Source organism: Petromyzon marinus, chromosome 53 (genome assembly GCF_048934315.1).
Source record: "Petromyzon marinus isolate PM22_M1 ecotype Great Lakes invasive population chromosome 53, UKy_Petmar_22M1.pri1.0, whole genome shotgun sequence".
Taxonomy (NCBI): Eukaryota; Metazoa; Chordata; class Hyperoartia; order Petromyzontiformes; family Petromyzontidae; genus Petromyzon; species Petromyzon marinus.
This window is the reverse complement of record NC_133719.1, coordinates 11,353,615-11,373,245: the sequence shown is the minus strand read 5'-3', so window position 1 is coordinate 11,373,245 and position 19,631 is coordinate 11,353,615. Positions and strand designations below refer to the sequence as shown.

The following is a 19,631-nucleotide window of genomic DNA, read 5'->3' as shown; positions in this document are numbered from 1 at the left end:
AGTAAGTAAGGAGTTGTTAGTAAGGAGTTGTTAGCAAGCAAGGAGTTGTTAGTAAGTAAGGAGTTGTTGGTAAGGGCTTGTTAGTAAGCAATGACTTGTTAGTAAGTAAGGAGTTGTTAGTAAGGAGTTGTTAGTAAGTAAGGAGTTGTTGGTAAGGACTTGTTAGTAAGTAAGGAGTTGTTAGTGAGTAAGGAGTTGTTAGTGAGTAAGGAGCTGTTAGTAAGGAGTTGTTAGTGAGTAAGGAGTTGTTAGTAAGTAAGGAGTTGTTAGTAAGTAAGGATTTGTTAGTAAGGACTTGTTAGTAAGTAAGGACTTGTTAGTGAGTAAGGAGTTGTTGGTAAGGACTTGTTAGTAAGTAAGGAGTTGTTAATAAGTAAGGAGTTGTTAGTAAGCAAGGAGTTGTTAGTAAGTAAGGAGTTGTTAGTAAGGAGTTGTTAGTAAGTAAGGAGTTGTTAGTAAGTAAGGAGTTGTTAGTGAGTAAGGCGTTGTTAGTAAGGAGTTGTTAGCAAGTAAGGGGTTGTTAGTAAGTAAGGAGTTGTTAGTAAGGTGTTGTTAGTAAGGAGTTGTTAGTAGGTAAGGAGTTGTTGGTAAGTAAGGAGTTGTTAGTAAGTAAGGAGTTAGTAAGGAGTTGTTAGTAAGTAAGGAGTTGTTAGTAAGTAAGGAGTTGTTAGTAAGGAGTTGTTAGTAAGTAAGGAGTTGTTAGTAAGTAAGGAGTTGTTAATAAGTAAGGAGTTAGTAAGGAGTTGTTAGCGAGTTAGGAGTTGTTAGTAAGTAGGGAGTTAGTAAGGAGTTGTTAGTAAGTAAGGCGTTGTAAGTAAGGAGTTGTTAGTAAGTAAGGAGTTGTCAGTAAGTAAGGAGTTGTTAGTAAGTAAGGAGTTAGTAAGGAGTTGTTAGTAAGTAAGGAGTTGTTAGTAAGGAGTTGTTAGTAGGTAAGGAGTTGTTAGTAAGTAAGGAGTTGTTAGTAAGTAAGGAGTTTGTAAGGAGTTGTTAGTAAGTAAGGAGTTGTTAGTAAGGAGTTGTTAGTAAGTAAGGAGTTGTTAGCGAGTTAGGAGTTGTTAGTAAGTAAGGAGTTAGTAAGGAGTTGTAAGTAAGGAGTTGTTAGTAAGCAAGGAGTTGTCAGTAAGTAAGGAGTTGTTAGTAGGTAAGGAGTTGTTAGTAAGTAAGGAGTTAGTAAGGAGTTGTTAGTAAGTAAGGAGTTGCAAGTAAGGAGTTGTTAGTAAGTAAGGAGTTGTTAGTAAGTAAGGAGTTGTCAGTAAGTAAGGATTTGTTGGTAAGGACTTGTTAGTAAGTAAGGACTTGTTAGTGAGTAAGGAGTTGTTGGTAAGGACTTGTTAGTAAGTAAGGAGTTGTTAATAAGTAAGGAGTTGTTAGTAAGCAAGGAGTTGTTAGTAAGTAAGGAGTTGTTAGTAAGGAGTTGTTAGTAAGTAAGGAGTTGTTAGTAAGTAAGGAGTTGTTAGTGAGTAAGGCGTTGTTAGTAAGGAGTTGTTAGTAAGTAAGGGGTTGTTAGTAAGTAAGGAGTTGTTAGTAAGGTGTTGTTAGTAAGGAGTTGTTAGTAGGTAAGGAGTTGTTGGTAAGTAAGGAGTTGTTGGTAAGTAAGGAGTTAGTAAGGAGTTGTTAGTAAGTAAGGAGTTGTTAGTAAGTAAGGAGTTGTTAGTAAGGAGTTGTTAGTAAGTAAGGAGTTGTTAGTAAGTAAGGAGTTGTTAATAAGTAAGGAGTTAGTAAGGAGTTGTTAGCGAGTTAGGAGTTGTTAGTAAGTAAGGAGTTAGTAAGGAGTTGTTAGTAAGTAAGGCGTTGTAAGTAAGGAGTTGTTAGTAAGTAAGGAGTTGTCAGTAAGTAAGGAGTTGTTAGTAAGTAAGGAGTTAGTAAGGAGTTGTTAGTAAGTAAGGAGTTGTTAGTAAGGAGTTGTTAGCAGGTAAGGAGTTGTTAGTAAGTAAGGAGTTGTTAGTAAGTAAGGAGTTTGTAAGGAGTTGTTAGTAAGTAAGGAGTTGTTAGTAAGGAGTTGTTAGTAAGTAAGGAGTTGTTAGCGAGTTAGGAGTTGTTAGTAAGTAAGGAGTTAGTAAGGAGTTGTAAGTAAGGAGTTGTTAGTAAGCAAGGAGTTGTCAGTAAGTAAGGAGTTGTTAGTAAGTAAGGAGTTGTTAGTAAGTAAGGAGTTAGTAAGGAGTTGTTAGTAAGTAAGGAGTTGCAAGTAAGGAGTTGTTAGTAAGTAAGGAGTTGTTAGTAAGTAAGGAGTTGTTAGTAAGTAAGGAGTTGTAAGTAAGGACTTGTTAGTAAGTAAGGAGTTGTTAGTAAGTAAGGAGTTGTAAGTAAGGACTTGTTAGTAAGTAAGGAGTTGTTAGTAAGTAAGGAGTTGTGAGTAAGGACTTGTTAGTAAGTAAGGAGTTGTTAGTAAGTAAGGAGTTGTTAGTAAGGACTTGTTAGTGAGTAAGGACTTGTTAGTAAGTAAGGACTTGTTAGTAAGTAAGGAGTTGTTAGTAAGTAAGGACTTGTTAGTGAGTAAGGAGTTGTTAGTGAGTAAGGAGTTGTTAGTAAGGACTTGTTAGTAAGTAAGGAGTTGTTAGTAAGTAAGGAGTTGTAAGTAAGGACTTGTTAGTAAGTAAGGAGTTGTTAGTAAGTAAGGAGTTGCTAGTAAGTAAGGAGTTGTTAGTAAGTTGAGGAGTTGTTAGTAAGTAAGGAGTTGTTAGTAAGTAAGGAGTTGTTAGTTAGTAAGTAAGGAGTTGTTAGTAAGTTAAGGAGTTGTTAGTAAGCAAGGAGTTGTTAGTAAGTAAGGAGTTGTTAGTAAGTAAGGAGTTGTTAGTAAGTTAAGGAGTTGTTAGTAAGTAAGGAGTTGTTAGTAAGTAAGGAGTTGTTAGTAAGTAAGGACTTGTTAGTGAGTAAGGAGTTGTTGGTGAGTAAGGAGTTGTTAGTGAGTAAGGAGTTGTTAGTGTGTAAGGACTTGTTAGTGAGTAAGGAGTTGTTAGTAAGTAAGGACTTGTTAGTGAGTAAGGACTTGTTAGTAAGTAAGGAGTTGTTAGTAAGTAAGGAGTTGTTAGTAAGTAAGGACTTGTTAGTGAGTAAGGAGTTGTTAGTGAGTAAGGAGTTGTTAGTAAGGACTTGTTAGTAAGTAAGGAGTTGTTAGTAAGTAAGGAGTTGTAAGTAAGGACTTGTTAGTAAGTAAGGAGTTGTTAGTAAGTAAGGAGTTGTTAGTAAGTAAGGAGTTGCTAGTAAGTAAGGAGTTGTTAGTAAGTTGAGGAGTTGTTAGTAAGTAAGGAGTTGTTAGTAAGTAAGGAGTTGTTAGTTAGTAAGTAAGGAGTTGTTAGTAAGTTAAGGAGTTGTTAGTAAGCAAGGAGTTGTTAGTAAGTAAGGAGTTGTTAGTAAGTAAGGAGTTGTTAGTAAGTAAGGAGTTGTTAGTAAGTAAGGAGTTGTTAGTAAGTAAGGACTTGTTAGTGAGTAAGGAGTTGTTGGTGAGTAAGGAGTTGTTAGTGAGTAAGGAGTTGTTAGTGAGTAAGGACTTGTTAGTGAGTAAGGAGTTGTTAGTAAGTAAGGACTTCTTAGTGAGTAAGGACTTGTTAGTAAGTAAGGAGTTGTTAGTAAGTAAGGAGTTGTTAGTGAGTAAGGAGTTGTTAGTAAGTAAGGAGTTGTTAGTAAGTAAGGACTTGTTAGTAAGTAAGGAGTTGTTAGTAAGGACTTGTTAGTGAGTAAGGACTTGTTAGTAAGTAAGGACTTGTTAGTAAGTAAGGAGTTGTTAGTAAGTAAGGACTTGTTAGTGAGTAATGAGTAGTTAGTGAGTAAGGAGTTGTTAGTAAGGACTTGTTAGTAAGTAAGGACTTGTTAGTAAGTAAGGAGTTGTTAGTAAGTAAGGTGTTGTAAGTAAGGACTTGTTAGTAAGTAAGGAGTTGTTAGTAAGTAAGGAGTTGCTAGTAAGTAAGGAGGTGTTAGTAAGTTAAGGAGTTGTTAGTAAGTAAGGAGTTGTTAGTTAGTAAGTAAGGAGTTGGTAGTAAGTTAAGGAGTTGTTAGTAAGTAAGGAGTTGTTAGTAAGTAAGGAGTTGTTAGTAAGTTAAGGAGTTGTTAGTAAGTAAGGAGTTGTTAGTAAGTAAGGAGTTGTTAGTAAGTAAGGACTTGTTAGTGAGTAAGGAGTTGTTAGTGAGTAAGGAGTTGTTAGTGAGTAAGGAGTTGTTAGTGAGTAAGGACTTGTTAGTGAGTAAGGAGTTGTTAGTAAGTAAGGACTTGTTAGTGAGTAAGGACTTGTTAGCAAGTAAGGACTTGTTAGTAAGTAAGGAGTTGTTAGTGAGTAAGGAGTTGTTAGTAAGTAAGGAGTTGTTAGTAAGTAAGGACTTGTTAGTGAGTAAGGAGTTGTTAGTGAGTAAGGACTTGTTAGTAAGTAAGGAGTTGTTAGTAAGTAAGGAGTTGTTAGTAAGTAAGGAGTTGTTAGTATGTAAGGAGTTGTTAGTAAGCAAGGAGTTGTAAGTAAGGAGTTGTTAGCAAGTAAGGAGTTGTTAGTAAGTAAGGAGTTGTTAGTAAGGAGTTGTTAGTAAGTAAAGAGTTGTTAGTGAGTAAGTAATTATTAGTAAGGAGTTGTTAGTGTGTATGGACTTGTCCCTTTGCTTGTTACTCGCCGCGTGTGCGGTGATGGCGCAGCCATCGATCGAGGGTCGAATTCGAACCGCGTTGTGTGATCGGCATCGCGCTCGCTGAAGGTGAATGCCTTCAGGGAAGTCGTGGACTGTATACGCAACTGCGCACAATTCTGAGTCGCTTATAACCGCTTTGCCGTTACTTATTGCCAATTATGGACTCAGACAATCGTCCAATCATCTCAAAGAGTCCATGGCACATAATAATATCCTACACAGTGGCAGTGGGGGTCGTAAAATGCCGATTTATTACTAATAAACCCCAATGATCCGATCGAAATTAGGGATTTCGATCGGATCATTGGGGGGGGGGGGCACGTGCCATCCCACCCCCCCACCACCCCCACTGGCTCCGCCAGTGCTCATATAGAAGCACAGAAACCCACAGAAACCCATAGAGTACCATAGTCATACGTGCGTATGTATGTTGAACCCATTTTGGGCCGTACGTAGCCAACCGTGCTAATCGGAGGTGCAGGGAAAGGACAAGGAACTAACACGCAATCTCGCAGCGAGGCATTGAGCCAACACTAAATGTCCTTCCCCAAGCTCTGCGGCCCCCTCTATATGAAGCTGTTATCGGCCACAAGTGTGGGCGGATACCGGAGTACCCGGAGAATTCCCAGCAGCGTGCGAGGGGGGAACACTCGATCCCATACAGACGGGCCAGCTGGAGTCCACACTTTGCTGTGCCGCATTCTCCTGGCGAGACAGGGCACGGCTCATCCTCGACGCCCACGGGTAGAAGGGAGTTTCGCACCATCTGCGTGTGATCCACCAACCCTCGCTGCTGCCTGCACACAGCGCTGGACTATAGGCGGCCACGTGTAGCGTAGCCACCACCACCGAGCGAATCATCTGTCATTCAGCCAGTTCATCAGCAGCGTCGTGACATTGAGATCCAGACAGAACGCGACGGACAGAGGGGGCAATATGGTAGAGAGAGCACGAACGGCATCGTGCGTTCACGTGGAAACACAAAGACAAAGATCCCCCCTGTAGCCTTCAACACACCGCTGTGGCAAGTGCTGTTAGCGAGTAGCAGCACATGAGGGAGCGGGTGGCCAGCACCACGCCCGGCCGCCTTTGTCTCCCCAGTACTGCGCTGGACTGCAGGCAGCCACGTGCAGCGTAGCCACCAGCACCGCCACCGCCCGGCTACAACGAAGCTCGGCCAGACCTGGGCATGAGCCATGAACTACAGACACAGCGGAGATCGGCGTGGGTCGCAGCTCCCTCCCTGCCACAACGTCTCGCTCATCAATAATGCACGGACGCCGCATCGATTACAGTCCCACTTAGCCGGGTCTGTGCATTCCCCCTTGCCCCCCACCCCACCCTGAGCCCCCTCCCCCCAACTCCACCAGCCCCCCCCTCTACCAGCCCCCCCCCTCCACCAGCCCCCCCCCCTCTCCGCCTACACCCCCCCCCCCCACCTACACCCCTCCCCCCCACCGAGCCATTAGCCAGTGCAGTGATCTGAGCGGGGCTTTTCAGAGTCGAGCAGCGCTGGGGGGAGGCGCTCCGCCAGCGAGGGCCGCAGCGGTGACGCGCACGCCCGGGTTCGACTCCTGAGCCGGGGTGTCTCTCTGCGTGGCACGTGTCTCTGTGCGTGGCACGTGTCTCTCTGCCTTGCACGTGTCTCTCTGCGTGGCACGTGTCTCTCTGCGTGGCACGTGTCTCTGTGCGTGGCACGTGCCTCTCTGCGTGGCACGTGTATCTGTGCGTGGCACGTGTCTCTCTGCGTGGCACGTGTCTCTCTGCGTGGCACGTGCCTCTGTGCGTGGCACGTGTCTCTGTGCGTGGCACGTGTCTCTCTGCCTTGCACGTGTCTCTCTGCGTGGCACGTGTCTCTCTGCGTGGCACGTGTCTCTCTGCCTTGCACGTGTCTCTCTGCGTGGCACGTGTATCTGTGCGTGGCACGTGTCTCTCTGCGTGGCACGTGTCTCTCTGCGTGGCACGTGTCTCTCTGCGTGGCACGTGCCTCTCTGCCTTGCACGTGTCTCTCTGCGTGGCACGTGTATCTGTGCGTGGCACGTGTCTCTCTGCGTGGCACGTGTCTCTCTGCCTTGCACGTGCCTCTCTGCGTGGCACGTGCCTCTCTGCGTGGCACGTGTCTCTCTACGTGGCACGTGTCTCTGTGCGTGGCACGTGTCTCTCTGCGTGGCACGTGTCTCTCTGCGTGGCACGTGTCTCTCTGCGTGGCACGTGCCTCTCTGCCTTGCACGTGTCTCTCTGCCTTGCACGTGTCTCTCTGCGTGGCACGTGTCTCTCTGCGTGGCACGTGTCTCTCTGCGTGGCACGTGTCTCTCTGCCTTGCACGTGTCTCTCTGCGTGGCACGTGTATCTGTGCGTGGCACGTGTCTCTGTGCGTGGCACGTGTCTCTCTGCGTGGCACGTGTCTCTCTGCGTGGCACGTGTATCTGTGCGTGGCACGTGTCTCTGTGCGAGGCACGTGGGTCCCGTCTGTGTTCTGGGGTTTCCCCCCCCTTACTTCCCGGAGCCGGTGCGCCGTGCGAAGGGACCATTGGTTCGTACCGGTATCAGAATCTTTCAGAATCTTTCAGAATCGGAATCTTTATTTAGACTGGGAGGAGGAATCCGTTGAGCTATGAAGCTCTTTGTACGCGGATGTCCAAGTATGGGGCACGGGGTCAGCGAGTTAAAATTATGGGAAAAACAACAACAATAGGCTTTACCCTTGCCGGCAATAGTATACAGCAGGAGGTGCTAAGATGTTCAAACACGAAGTAGTCGCAGCTATTGCAGGGCATCATCAAGTCTGCATTAACCAGAGCACCTTAACAACAACAACAACAGGTAAAACCTATTAACAGGTAAAACCTATTAACAGGTAAAACCTATTAATGTGCTTTTCATCATCTTGGATAGTGGTAAAAAGGTAAGATAAGATAGAACTGCTCAACCCGAGCTTTAAGTGCTCTGATACTACACCACTACAACTACACTACTACTACACCACTACTACACCACTACACTCCTATTACACTACTACACTCCTACTACACTACTACTACACAACTATACCATTACACTACTACTACACTACTACTACTACACCAATACTACTACTACACTACTACTACACTACTACTACACCATCACTACTACTACACCACTACTACTACACTCCTATTACACCACTACTACACCACTACTACTACACTACTACTACACCACCACTACTACTACTACACTACTACTACACTACTACTACACTACTACTACATCACTACTACACTACTACTCTACACCACCACTACTACACCACTACTACTACACTCCTATTACACTACTATTACATCACTACTACTACACTACTACTACACCACCACTACTACTACTACACTACTACACTCCTATTACACTACTACTACTACACCACTACTACTACACTACTACTACACCACCACTACTACTACTACACTACTACACTCCTATTACACTACTACTACACTACTGCTACACTCCTATTACACTACTACACGACTACTACACTACTACTACACCACTACTACTACTACTACACTACTACTACACCACCACTACTACACCACTACTACTACACTCCTATTACACTACTATTACATCACTACTACTACACTACTACTACACCACCACTACTACTACACTACTACACTCCTATTACACTACTACTACCCAACTACTACTGCACTCCTACTACACTCCTATTACACTACTACTACATTACTACTACTACTACACAACTACACTACTACTACACCACTACTACCACACTCCTATTACACTACTACTACACTCCTACTACACTCCTATTACACTACTACACTACTACTACATTACTACTACTACACAACTACACTACTACTACACCACTACTACTACACTACTACTACACCACTACTACTACACTCCTATTACACTACTACACTCCTATTACACTACTACACTACAACACCACTACACTACTACTACACTGCTACTACACTACTACTACACCACCACTACTACTACACTCCCATTATACTACTAAACTACTACTACACTGCTACTACACAACTAGACCATTACACTACTACTACTACACTACTACTACACCTGATTTAAAGCTTTCGTGACTGCAGGGATTCATATTCTTGGTTCTTTCGGTAAAGTCACGTAGAAGGGAAACAATAAAATTATAAAAATGGTTTTATATTTTTATTATTTTATTGATTCCCTTCTACGTGTGACTTTACCGAAAGAACCAAGAATATACTACTACACTACTACTACTACACCAATACACTACTACTACACCACTACACTACTATTACACAACTACACCACTACTACACCACTACTACTACACTAGTACTATTACACAACTACACCACTACTACTACACTAGTACTACTACACCACTACACCACTACTACTACACTAATACTACTACACCACTACTACTACACTACTACTACACTAGTACTACTACACCACTACTACTACTACACTATTTGCCTTTGTACTGTTCGCCTGTTGGCGTTGTTCTCTGGTCCACCACTGCTGGTGAGACGAGGCCACACAGAGGGCTACGGTGTAGGCCGGCCCGTACCAGAGGCAGTGCCCCAGGTATTGTGGTACTCAAAGCCAGGTTTGTCTACACGTTCTGCCACAAGTATGCAGACTTGACGCCTTGAAAAAGGTATCATCTGTTTGGTGTTTGAACATCTTAACGCAACTGTTTTATTTCCAGAAAGGGTCAAACCCATTATTATCTTTCCTCAGTGAGGTTTCCCCTCTGGGTTGAGCGTCGCAGTAGTCGTACAGATATAATAATGAGAATAAGAATGACTTTGAGACTCCTCTGGCGCGGGGCCACAGCCTTAACAATCTGCTGCTCACCGGCGTGAGAACACAGCTTCACCTGGTTGACAATATTGCCCTCTAGTGCCCGATTAGTGCGGCTCAAACGCAGCGACGATTTTATTTTTCTATTTTTAAAGCTCCCGGCCACCCGAGTTCGATTCCCGCTCACGGCCAACATCCGTTTGCATCTTTAACTGAACCGGTCCTGAGCCTCCCCTAGGTCGATTCGGCCTTAAACGAGGAGCCTGGCGCGGTGCGTAAACATCAGCACTCTGGGGAGACAAAGGCGGCCGGGCGTGGTGTTAGCCACATCGCCCCCCCCCCCCCCTCCCGTGTGCCGTGCCAGCCTTGATGGGTTCTGGTTCACAGCACTTGCCCCAACAGTCTGTTAATACTAGACGGGGGATCTTTGTATGAGGTGTGTGTGTGTATAAGGGGCGTGTGGTTTAGAGTGCGTGTTAGGGCTCTGTGGTTGTGTGTAATTGTGTGTGCCGTCGAGTGTTGCATTCATGGCAAGCGGTAGCGTAGCGCTACGCACCCGGCCACCCGAGTTCGATCCCTGCTCACGGCCACCACCACCAGTGAGGATTATCTGACCCGGGACCCACTGCCGGATGAAGCGAGTGCGGGGCCTGTAGCAGATGTTAAAAAGGGGCCCTAAAATATACATAAATATTAAAACACAAATTTTAACTCGCATAGTAAAGTAATTGTAATTTTTCATTTGCTATACAGCCCAGATAATACAACAAATCGCTAACATTAAACGCCCGGTCGTTCATAAAAGTCGAAGGCGGTATAGTACTATAGTAATAGAGCAAGTGCAGAATCACTGAACCGAAATTGATAGCTTGAAAGCATTTAGCGCGGGGGGCCTTCAAAGTGCGGGACCCGTAACTACTACACATGTAGTAGTAGCTACACATGTAGCAGCTACTACATGTGTAATAGCTACTACACGAGTAGCTACTACACATGTAGTAGTAGCTACTACACATGTAGTAGCTACTACTACACATAGTAGCTACTACATGTGTAGTAGTAGCTACTACTACATATGTAGTAGCTACTACTACACATATGTGTAGTAACTTGTGCACAAGTTGCTACACATGTAGTAGCTACTACACATGTAGTAGCTACACATGTAGTAGCTACTACATGTGTAGCAACTTGTGCTGCTACGAGGATGATCCGGCAGTGCCGGCACCGAGCCTCCCCCTAGGTCGACTCAGCCTCGGCGGGACAGCAGTTGCACCGTGCGCGAGCCAAGTGCAGGGGCGCTCATGGAGGACCTTTGTCTTTGTCTTCATTCTCTTTGTCTTCATTGTCTTTGTCTTCATTGTCTTTGTCTTCATTCTCTTTGTCTTCATTCTCTTTGTCTTCATTGTCTTTGTCTTCATTCTCTTTGTCTTCATTGTCTTTGTCTTCATTCTCTTTGTCTTCATTGTCTTTGTCTTCATTCTCTTTGTCTTCATTCTCTTTGTCTTCATTGTCTTTGTCTTCATTGTCTTTGTCTTCATTGTCTTTGTCTTCATTGTCTTTGTCTTCATTCTCTTTGTCTTCATTGTCTTTGTCTTCATTGTCTTTGTCTTCATTCTCTTTGTCTTCATTGTCTTTGTCTTCATTGTCTTTGTCTTCATTGTCTTTGTCTTCATTCTCTTTGTCTTCATTGTCTTTGTCTTCATTGTCGTCGCCGCAGGTGCCACTACGGCTGGCGGGGTGCGCTGTGTGACTCCTGCATCGCGTACCCGGGCTGCCGCCACGGCTCGTGCCGCGGCCGCCCCTGGACGTGCGACTGCGACACGAACTGGGGAGGCCTCCTCTGCGACAAGGGTAGGTGGGGACGGGACGGGGGGGGGGCAATGGGGGGCAGGAGAGGGGGGGGGGTGCGGAGTTTGGGGTTAGGTATGGTGCAGACAGGAGTTCAACGTACATATACACTGGTGTTATGTCACGCTAACAACAACAATAACCACCGGGGCCGTTCCTAGGGCACCCACGTTTCGACGCCACGCTGTCAGACGTCATTCCTCCGGTTTGCTTTGAAGGTCTGGGGGGGGGGGGGTCTGCCCACGTCCCTCTATGGACGGGCCTGACAACATCGCGATATTTTACTAAACTATTTTTATTTTACCAGGTAAGGCCCCACTGAGCTCTTCTGTCAGAAGCGACCTGGCGATCACAAATGACAGCTCAACGAAGTTGTGGCTTATCATGCGGAAATGTGTAGCAGCAGCCAACTACTCTAAGACGCGCGATGTCGATTCTAAAGGTGGAGGGGAAACACCGGAGGACCCGGAGAAAAATCCTCGCCACCACGGGGAGAGAGTGAGAGAGAGAGACACTCAAACTCCACGTGTACAGCAGCAGACGTTAGGGTCGGGATCGAATCTCCCTGCATACCTGGCGAGGTAGTTAACATCTCGCGTGGCACCCATGCCCCCCCCCACCCATGCCCCCCCCACCCATGCCCCCCCCCACCCATGCCCCCCCCCACCCATGCCCCCCCCCCAGACCTGAACGTGTGCGCGAACCGTCCGTGTCTCAACGGGGGCTCGTGTCTCAACGCGGAGCCCAACAAGCACCGCTGCACGTGCCTGCCAGGTTTCACGGGGCCCAACTGCGAGAGCGGTAAGCGTGGCGGCGGCGGCGGCGGCGGCGGCCACGCAGCGTCGGTGTCGTCACCGCCAGGAGCCCGGCCCCTGGGGTACCCGGCGGAGACCGCTAGGGGGGAAGGGGGTGGGGGGCGCGGTTTGACGTCCAGCGGAGTCAAGTGTCGTACTTCCGGTTCCGGTTGAAGGCGTTAGCGGGGGGGGTCCCGCGCGGCGTGACTTGCCCTGGGTCCCCCCCCCCCCCACCCCATGGACGGGCCTGCTCGTCATCGCCGTCATCGCCGTCCGTCGTCGTCATCGCCATCATTGTCACCATCATCGTCTTCACCGTCGTCACCGTCATCACCGTCATCGTCTTCACCGTCGTCACCGTCATCACCGTCATCGTCTTCACCGTCATCACCGTCATCACTGTCGTCATCGTCATCACCGTCGTCATCGTCTTCACCGTCATCACCGTCATCACTGTCGTCATCGTCATCACCGTCGTCATCGTCATCACTGTCGTCATCGTCTTCACCGTCATCACCGTCATCACTGTCGTCATCGTTATCACCATCGTCATCGTCTTCACCGTCATCACCGTCATCACCGTCGTCATCGTCATCACTGTCGTCATCGTCTTCACCGTCATCACCGTCGTCATCGTCATCACTGTCGTCATCGTCTTCATCGTCATTGTCGTCATCGTCGTCATCGTCTGCACCGTAATCGTCTTCAGTCATCATCATCGTCGTCACCGTTATCACCGTCGTCATCGTCTTCGCGGTGCCATTCCTGACCGACTCGTCTCTCGTGATGCCGCCGTCCTCGTCCTCCTCGTCACCGCTGCTTTTTGTCGTCAGCAGGGGACGGCCGCTGCCAGCCCAACCCGTGCGGCAACGGCGGCGAGTGCCGCGCGCTGCCCGGCGGAGGCTCCGAGTGCGTGTGCCGCCCCGAGTGGACGGGCAGCACCTGCATGATCGGTACGCGCACATAGCGTCGTCGTTATCGTCATTGTCGTCATCGTCGTTATGATCGTCGCCACGATCATCATCGTCGTCATGATTGTTATGATCGACGACATCGCCGTCTTCATGAGCTATCTTCACCTGAGTGCATTCCAGTTCTAATTGCAGCTATAGAGCGAAGTCCCTCTTTCTAGCTGGGGCTCAGCTCACTCGAGCGGCTCACTCGAGCCGCTCGCTCACTCGAGTGGTTCGCTCACTCACTCGGGTGGCTCGAGCGAGCGGCTCGCTCACTCATCGCTCACTCAAGCGGTTCACTCACTTGTCGCTCCCTCGAACCGCTCGCTCACTCGAGCGGTTCGCTCACTTGTCGCTCCCTCGAACCGCTCGCTCACTCGAGCGGTTCGCTCAGTCGTCGCTCCCTCGAACGGCTGGCTCCCTGGAGCGGCTCGCTCACTCGTCGCTCCCTCGAGAGGTTCGAGCCTGAGCTGAGCCTCAGCGTTGGAGGTGGAGCCAGGGCCGAGCCGTGGCTGTGAATGTCGCCCCGGGTGGCGGTCGTGACCACCGCTGGAGCTCTGTCCGCGTTGGTGTCTGTGGGGGAGCAGTGACGTTGTTGGTGTGACGTTGGTGTGACGTTGGTGTGACGTTTGTGTGACATTGGTGTGATGTTGGTGTCACGTCGTCGGTATGACGTCGTCGGTGTGACGTTGTTGGTGTGACGTCATTGGTGTGACGTGATTGGTGTGACATCGTCGGTGTGACATTATTGGTGTGAAGTTGGTGTCACGTCGGTGTCACGTCGTCAGTGTGACGTTGTTGGTGTGACGCCGGTGTGACGTCATCGGTGTGACGTCGTTGGTGTGACATTGTTGGTGTGAAGTTGGTGTCACGTCGGTGTGACGTCGGTGTGACGTTGTTGTTGTGACGTCGTCGGTGTGACGTTGGTCCCCCCCCAGACGCCGACGAGTGTGCCGCGGGTCCCTGCGTCCACGCCAAGCGGTGCCGCAACATCCTCGGTGGCTTCTACTGCAGCTGCCTGCCGGGGTGGACGGGGCAGCACTGTGACACCGGTGAACACCGCCACCACCACCGCCGCAACCCCCGCTACCACTGCTACCACTGCTACCACCACTATTACCACTGCCACCACCACCGCCACAACCGCCGCAACTGCCGCAACCACTGTTGCCACCGAGATCACCGCCGGCACCGCAACCGCCATCCGATGCTACCATTGCTGCCACCGCAATCACCACCACCACCACCATCGCCACCAGTACCTATACCACTGCCTTCACAACTGCCATCGTCACCTCCACCTATCACCGCTACATCCACCAACACCGCAACCACCACCGCCACCACGTCCCCCGCAAACGCCACCGCATCTACCGCCGCCGCCGCCACCGTCGTGAAGAACTCGACTCAGTCCTCCACCGCGTGGAGCGCAGGGTGAGTGCCGGGTGAGTGCCGGGCGAGTGCCGGGCGAGTGCCGGGCAAGCGTGGGCTGACTTGTCGAGTCTCAGGAGAGCGTAGAGGGCTCGAGTCGTCCGTCTCCGGCTCTCACCCCCACTCCAATTGTCTCCGCGTCACTCCCTTGCCCCCCCTTTCTTCCTTCCTTGCCCCCCTCCTGTTCCCCCTTGTTCCACCGTTGCCCCCCCCTTGTTCCCCCCTTTGCCCCCCCCCCCGTTGTCCCCCCGTTGTCGCGGCTGTCCCCAGCGCTGGACGTGTGTGGAGTGACGGCACCAACGGTGGCGGTGGCGGTCGTCCCGCCGACCCGCACCGAGGGCCCCGGCGGGGGCCGAGCGGCGGCGCGCGTCTGCGGGGAGCACGGCGCGTGCGTGGGCGGCCCCGACGGCGCCTACTCCTGCCTGTGCCAGGCTGGGTACACGGGCGAGCACTGCCAGCACAGTGAGTGACCCCTGTCGAAGAGTGCGTCGCTGAGGCGATGATCGCCGTCATTATTGCCCGTCGTCATCGTCGTCGTCGTCATCGTCGTCGTCATCATCGTCATCATCATCATCGTCATCGTCGTCGTCCTCGTCGTGATCCACGCCATCGTGTACAAGCGCACACGTGCCGCGTCAATCCACTGCCTCCCCCACGTCACGTGGGCCCGGGGAGGTTATCTCACCGTACTTGGCGGGAGCGTAGATGTACGGTACAACAAATGGATTTTTCTGCACTGTCCTCTGCTGCCCGGCAGCAGCAGCAGCCTGTGACGACCTCTGTGTGTGCGCGTGGTGATCACCCATCCAAGCGCTGTCCAGGCTCAACCCAGCTTAGCTTCTGAGATCATCATTCTCATAATTGGTGTCATCATCATTATCATCATCGTCCTCAACTAACTCTATCATCCTCACGATCGTCATCATCATTTTTTTTATATTGGTAGCTGCTTGTGGCTACATCATCCACTCATTGCCAGATGCAGTGCATGTGTGTGGGTGGGGGGAGCGGTGGGTGGGGGGAACAGTGGGTGGGCGGGATCGGTGGGTGGGGGGAACGGTGGGGGGAGCGGTGGGTGGGGGGAACGGTGGGTGGGGGAGCGGTGGGTGGGGGGAACGGTGGGTGGGGGAGCGGTGGGTGGGGGGAGCGATGGGTGGGGGGAGCGGTGGGTGGGGGGAGGTAGCGGTGGGGGGAGCGATGGGTGGGGGGAACGGTAGGTGAGGGAGCGGTGGGTGGGGGGAGCGGTGGGTGGGGGGAGGTAGCGGTGGGGGGAGGTAGCGGTGGGGGGAGGTAGCGGTGGGGGGAGCGGTGGGTGGGGGGATTGGTTATCGTGCTGCGCCACGAACTCGGCAACCCGAGTTCGAATCCCGCTCACAGCGAGCAATCAATCGCGAAAGTCTGAACCGGTCCTGGGCCACCCCTAGGTCGACTCAGCCTTCAACGAGTAGCTGGTGCGGTGTGTAAACATCGCCGCTCGGGGCCACCCACCCCCTCGTGTGCCACAGTGCCGGCCTTCATCGGTCCTCTGTAACAGCACTTGCCCCGACGGTCTGCTAAGGCTACACGGGGGATCTGTACCTCTGTGCGTAGACGTGGATGAGTGTGCGGGCGTGAGCTGCGGGGACGGAGGCACTTGTGTGGACGGAGTCGCCTCCTTCCAGTGCATCTGCCCCAGCGGCTGGGAGGGCGAGCTCTGCCAGCACGGTGAGTGCGCGTACCTCCTCCTCCTCACCACTGCCTCCTCCTCCTCACTACTGCCTCCTCCTCCTCACCACTGCCTCCTCACTACAACAGCAGCTCACCACCACCAACCCACACACAGCCTTCTCATTCACAGCCTTCTCCCGCCTTCAGCCCCACCCACGAGTCATATAGCCACGCCCACTACTGAAGTTACCCCGCCCACTCTACTGGTAGCTCATTCCGCTACTCAGGTAGCAGAATGAGCTACTTGGGTAGCCCCGCCCACCACTCAGGTAGCCCCGCCCACTACCCAGGTAGCTCCTCTCACGACTTGGGTAGCCCCGCCCACCACTCAGGTAGCCTCGCCCACCACTCTGGTAGCCCCGCCCACTACTCGGGTAGCCCCGCCCACCACCCAGGTCGCTCTTATCACTACTCGGGTAGTCCCGCCCACTAGTCAGATAGCTCCGCCCAGTGACCAGGTAGCCCCGCCCACTAACCAGGTAACCCCGCCCACTACTTGGGTAGCTCCGCCCAGGGACCAGGTAGTCCCGCCCACACGATTCAATGCCTGCATCGCGAGCTCAATGATCGACGCTAATCGATGACCTCCACTTCCCGAACATTAATCGATCTCAACGATAGAACAACAAATAGAAAAGCAACTCAACGCATTCGTCAATATACACCGCCTTAAAAAAAAATAGGCGACGTTTCGGGCAGTGACCCTTCTCCACAGCTCGTGAAATAAAAACCCCTCCCTCGTTCGCTCGCCCGCACGGTCGCAGACGTGGACGAGTGCGGCTCGAGCCCCTGCCTCAACGGCGGCCTCTGCCAGGACCTGGCCAACGACTTCGCGTGCGAGTGCCAGGGCGGGTGGAAGGGGCGCACCTGCCACTCACGTGGGTACCCCGCCTCCACCCACCGCCTCCACCGACCGCCTCCACCCACCGCCTCCGCCCACCGCCTCCGCCCACTGCCTCCACCCAACATCTCCGCCCACCGCCTCCGCCCACCGCCTCCGCCCACCATCTCCGCCCACCGCCTCCGCCCACCATCTCCACCCACCATCTCCGCCCACCGCCTCCGCCCACCATCTCCACCCACCGCCTCCACCCAACATCTCCACCCACCATCTCCGCCCACCATCTCCACCCACCGCCTCCACCCACCGCCTCCACCCAACATCTCCACCCACCATCTCCACCCACCGCCTCCGCCCACCATCTCCACCCACCGCCTCCACCCAACATCTCCACCCACCATCTCCGCCCACCGCCTCCACCCACCGCCTCCACCCAACATCTCCACCCACCATCTCCGCCCACCGCCTTCACCCACCGCCTCCGCCTACCATCTCCACCCACCGCCTCCGCCCACCATTTCCACCCACCATCTCCGCCCACCGCCTCCGCCCACCATCTCGTCACATCATCTCAACTCAAAAACTAATTTGAAAGGGGGCACCCCGTGCATCACGAGGCGACTGCGTCACGAGGTGACTGACGGCGGCACGAGGAGACTGACTGCATCACGAGGTGACTGCATCACGAGGTGATTGCATCACGAGGAGACTGACTGCATCACGAGGTGACTGATTGCGGCACGAGGAGACTGACTGCATCATGAGGTGACTGCGGCACGGCGTGACTGACTGCGGCACGAGGTGATTGACTGCGTCACGAGGTGACTGACTATGGCACGAGGTGACTGACTGCATCACGAGGTGACTGGATCACGAGGTGACTGACTGCATCACGAGGTGACTGCGGCACGAGGTGATTGCATCACGAGGAGACTGACTGCATCACGAGGTGACTGACTGCATCACGAGGTGACTGGATCACGAGGTGACTGACTGCATCACGAGGTGACTGGATCACGAGGTGTCTGACTGCATCACGAGGTGACTGACTGCATCACGAGGTGACTGGATCACGAGGTGACTGACTGCATCACGAGGTGACTGGATCACGAGGTGACTGACTGCATCACGAGGCGACTGACTGCATCACGAGGTGACTGACTGCATCACGAGGTGACTGACTGCATCACGAGGTGACTGACTGCATCACGAGGTGACTGACTGCATCACGAGGTGACTGACTGCATCACGAGGTGACTGACTGCATCACGAGGTGACTGACTGCATCACGAGGTGACTGACTGCATCACGAGGTGTCTGACTGCATCACGAGGTGACTGACTGCATCACGAGGCGACTGACTGCATCACGAGGTGACTGACTGCATCACGAGGTGACTGACTGCATCACGAGGTGACTGACTGCATCACGAGGTGACTGACTGCATCACGAGGTGACTGACTGCATCACGAGGTGACTGACTGCATCACGAGGTGACTGACTGCATCACGAGGTGACTGACTGCATCACGAGGTGACTGACTGCATCACGAGGTGACTGACTGCATCACGAGGAGACTGACTGCATCACGAGGTGACTGACTGCATCACGAGGTGACTGGATCACGAGGTGACTGACTGCATCACGAGGTGACTGGATCACGAGGTGTCTGACTGCATCACGAGGTGACTGGATCACGAGGTGTCTGACTGCATCACGAGGTGACTGGATCACGAGGTGTCTGACTGCATCACGAGGTGACTGACTGCATCACGAGGTGACTGCATCACGAGGCGACTGACTGCATCACGAGGTGACTGCATCACGAGGCGACTGACTGCATCACGAGGTGACTGACTGCATCACGAGGTGACTGACTTCATCACGAGGTGTCTGACTGCATCACGAGGTGACTGCGGCCCGTGATGGAGGCGTGAGCTGAGCCCCCCTCGTAATCTCCATCGCTCGAGACGCAGTCCCCACCTGGAACGCCGCCACCTGGAACACGACGAGCAGCTGCGAAAAATCTTACAGGGGGAGGGGGGGTGACCTCTTGACCCTGACCGAGCACCACCCCCCCCCCCGCCTCCCACGGTGTGTGTGCGTGGAGCAGGAGGCGGTCCGTGCGACGAGCTGTCGTGTCACAACGGGGGCACGTGTCACGACCTGGGCGACACCTACAGCTGTTCGTGCGCGGCCGGCTGGACCGGACACGGCTGCACGCTGGGTGCGAGCGGTGTCGTGGGGGTGGGGAGGGGGGTGGTAGGGGCGGGGGGGGGGTCGAGGCTAGGGTTGCCACCTTTCCCACAGTGCAGACCCGGACGTACTTCTCACTCAGCACGGGGTCTATTCTCAACACTGCCACATCACTAGGGGCAACGGGAGCTCAACTCGGCAATACCGGCACCAGATCTCGGTCCTGCTGCCACCCAAACCACAGATGCCAATTCCAGGAATGTCCAGGTCAAACCTGGACAAGTGGCAACCCTAGAGGGTCCACCCGGATAGGTGGAAACCTTGGAAGATGAAACCTGGACAGGTGGGGTGGCGACCTTAGAGGGGAGGGTGGGTGGTTGAGCGAGTGGATGGGGGAGTATGTGGGTGGGTGGGT

The 19,631-nt window shown here is 51.8% G+C and overlaps 1 protein-coding gene across 2 annotated transcripts in view; it reads left to right on the top strand.

Annotated features, from left to right (window-relative positions):
* The window catches only part of LOC116953885 (uncharacterized), a 52,794-nt gene that overhangs the window by 27,534 nt on the left and 5,629 nt on the right, over window positions 1-19,631 (top strand). The window contains exons 7-14 of one of the 2 annotated variants that reach the window (XM_076052023.1): window positions 11,164-11,297; window positions 11,979-12,095; window positions 12,925-13,041; window positions 13,980-14,093; window positions 14,743-14,934; window positions 16,063-16,176; window positions 16,944-17,057; window positions 19,134-19,247. In XM_076052023.1, the coding sequence (XP_075908138.1) occupies window positions 11,164-11,297; window positions 11,979-12,095; window positions 12,925-13,041; window positions 13,980-14,093; window positions 14,743-14,934; window positions 16,063-16,176; window positions 16,944-17,057; window positions 19,134-19,247 (1,016 nt within the window). Of the gene's footprint in view, window positions 1-11,163; window positions 11,298-11,978; window positions 12,096-12,921; window positions 13,042-13,979; window positions 14,094-14,742; window positions 14,935-16,062; window positions 16,177-16,943; window positions 17,058-19,133; window positions 19,248-19,631 lie in introns of both variants that reach the window. The other variant, XM_076052022.1, reaches the window with a different exon arrangement.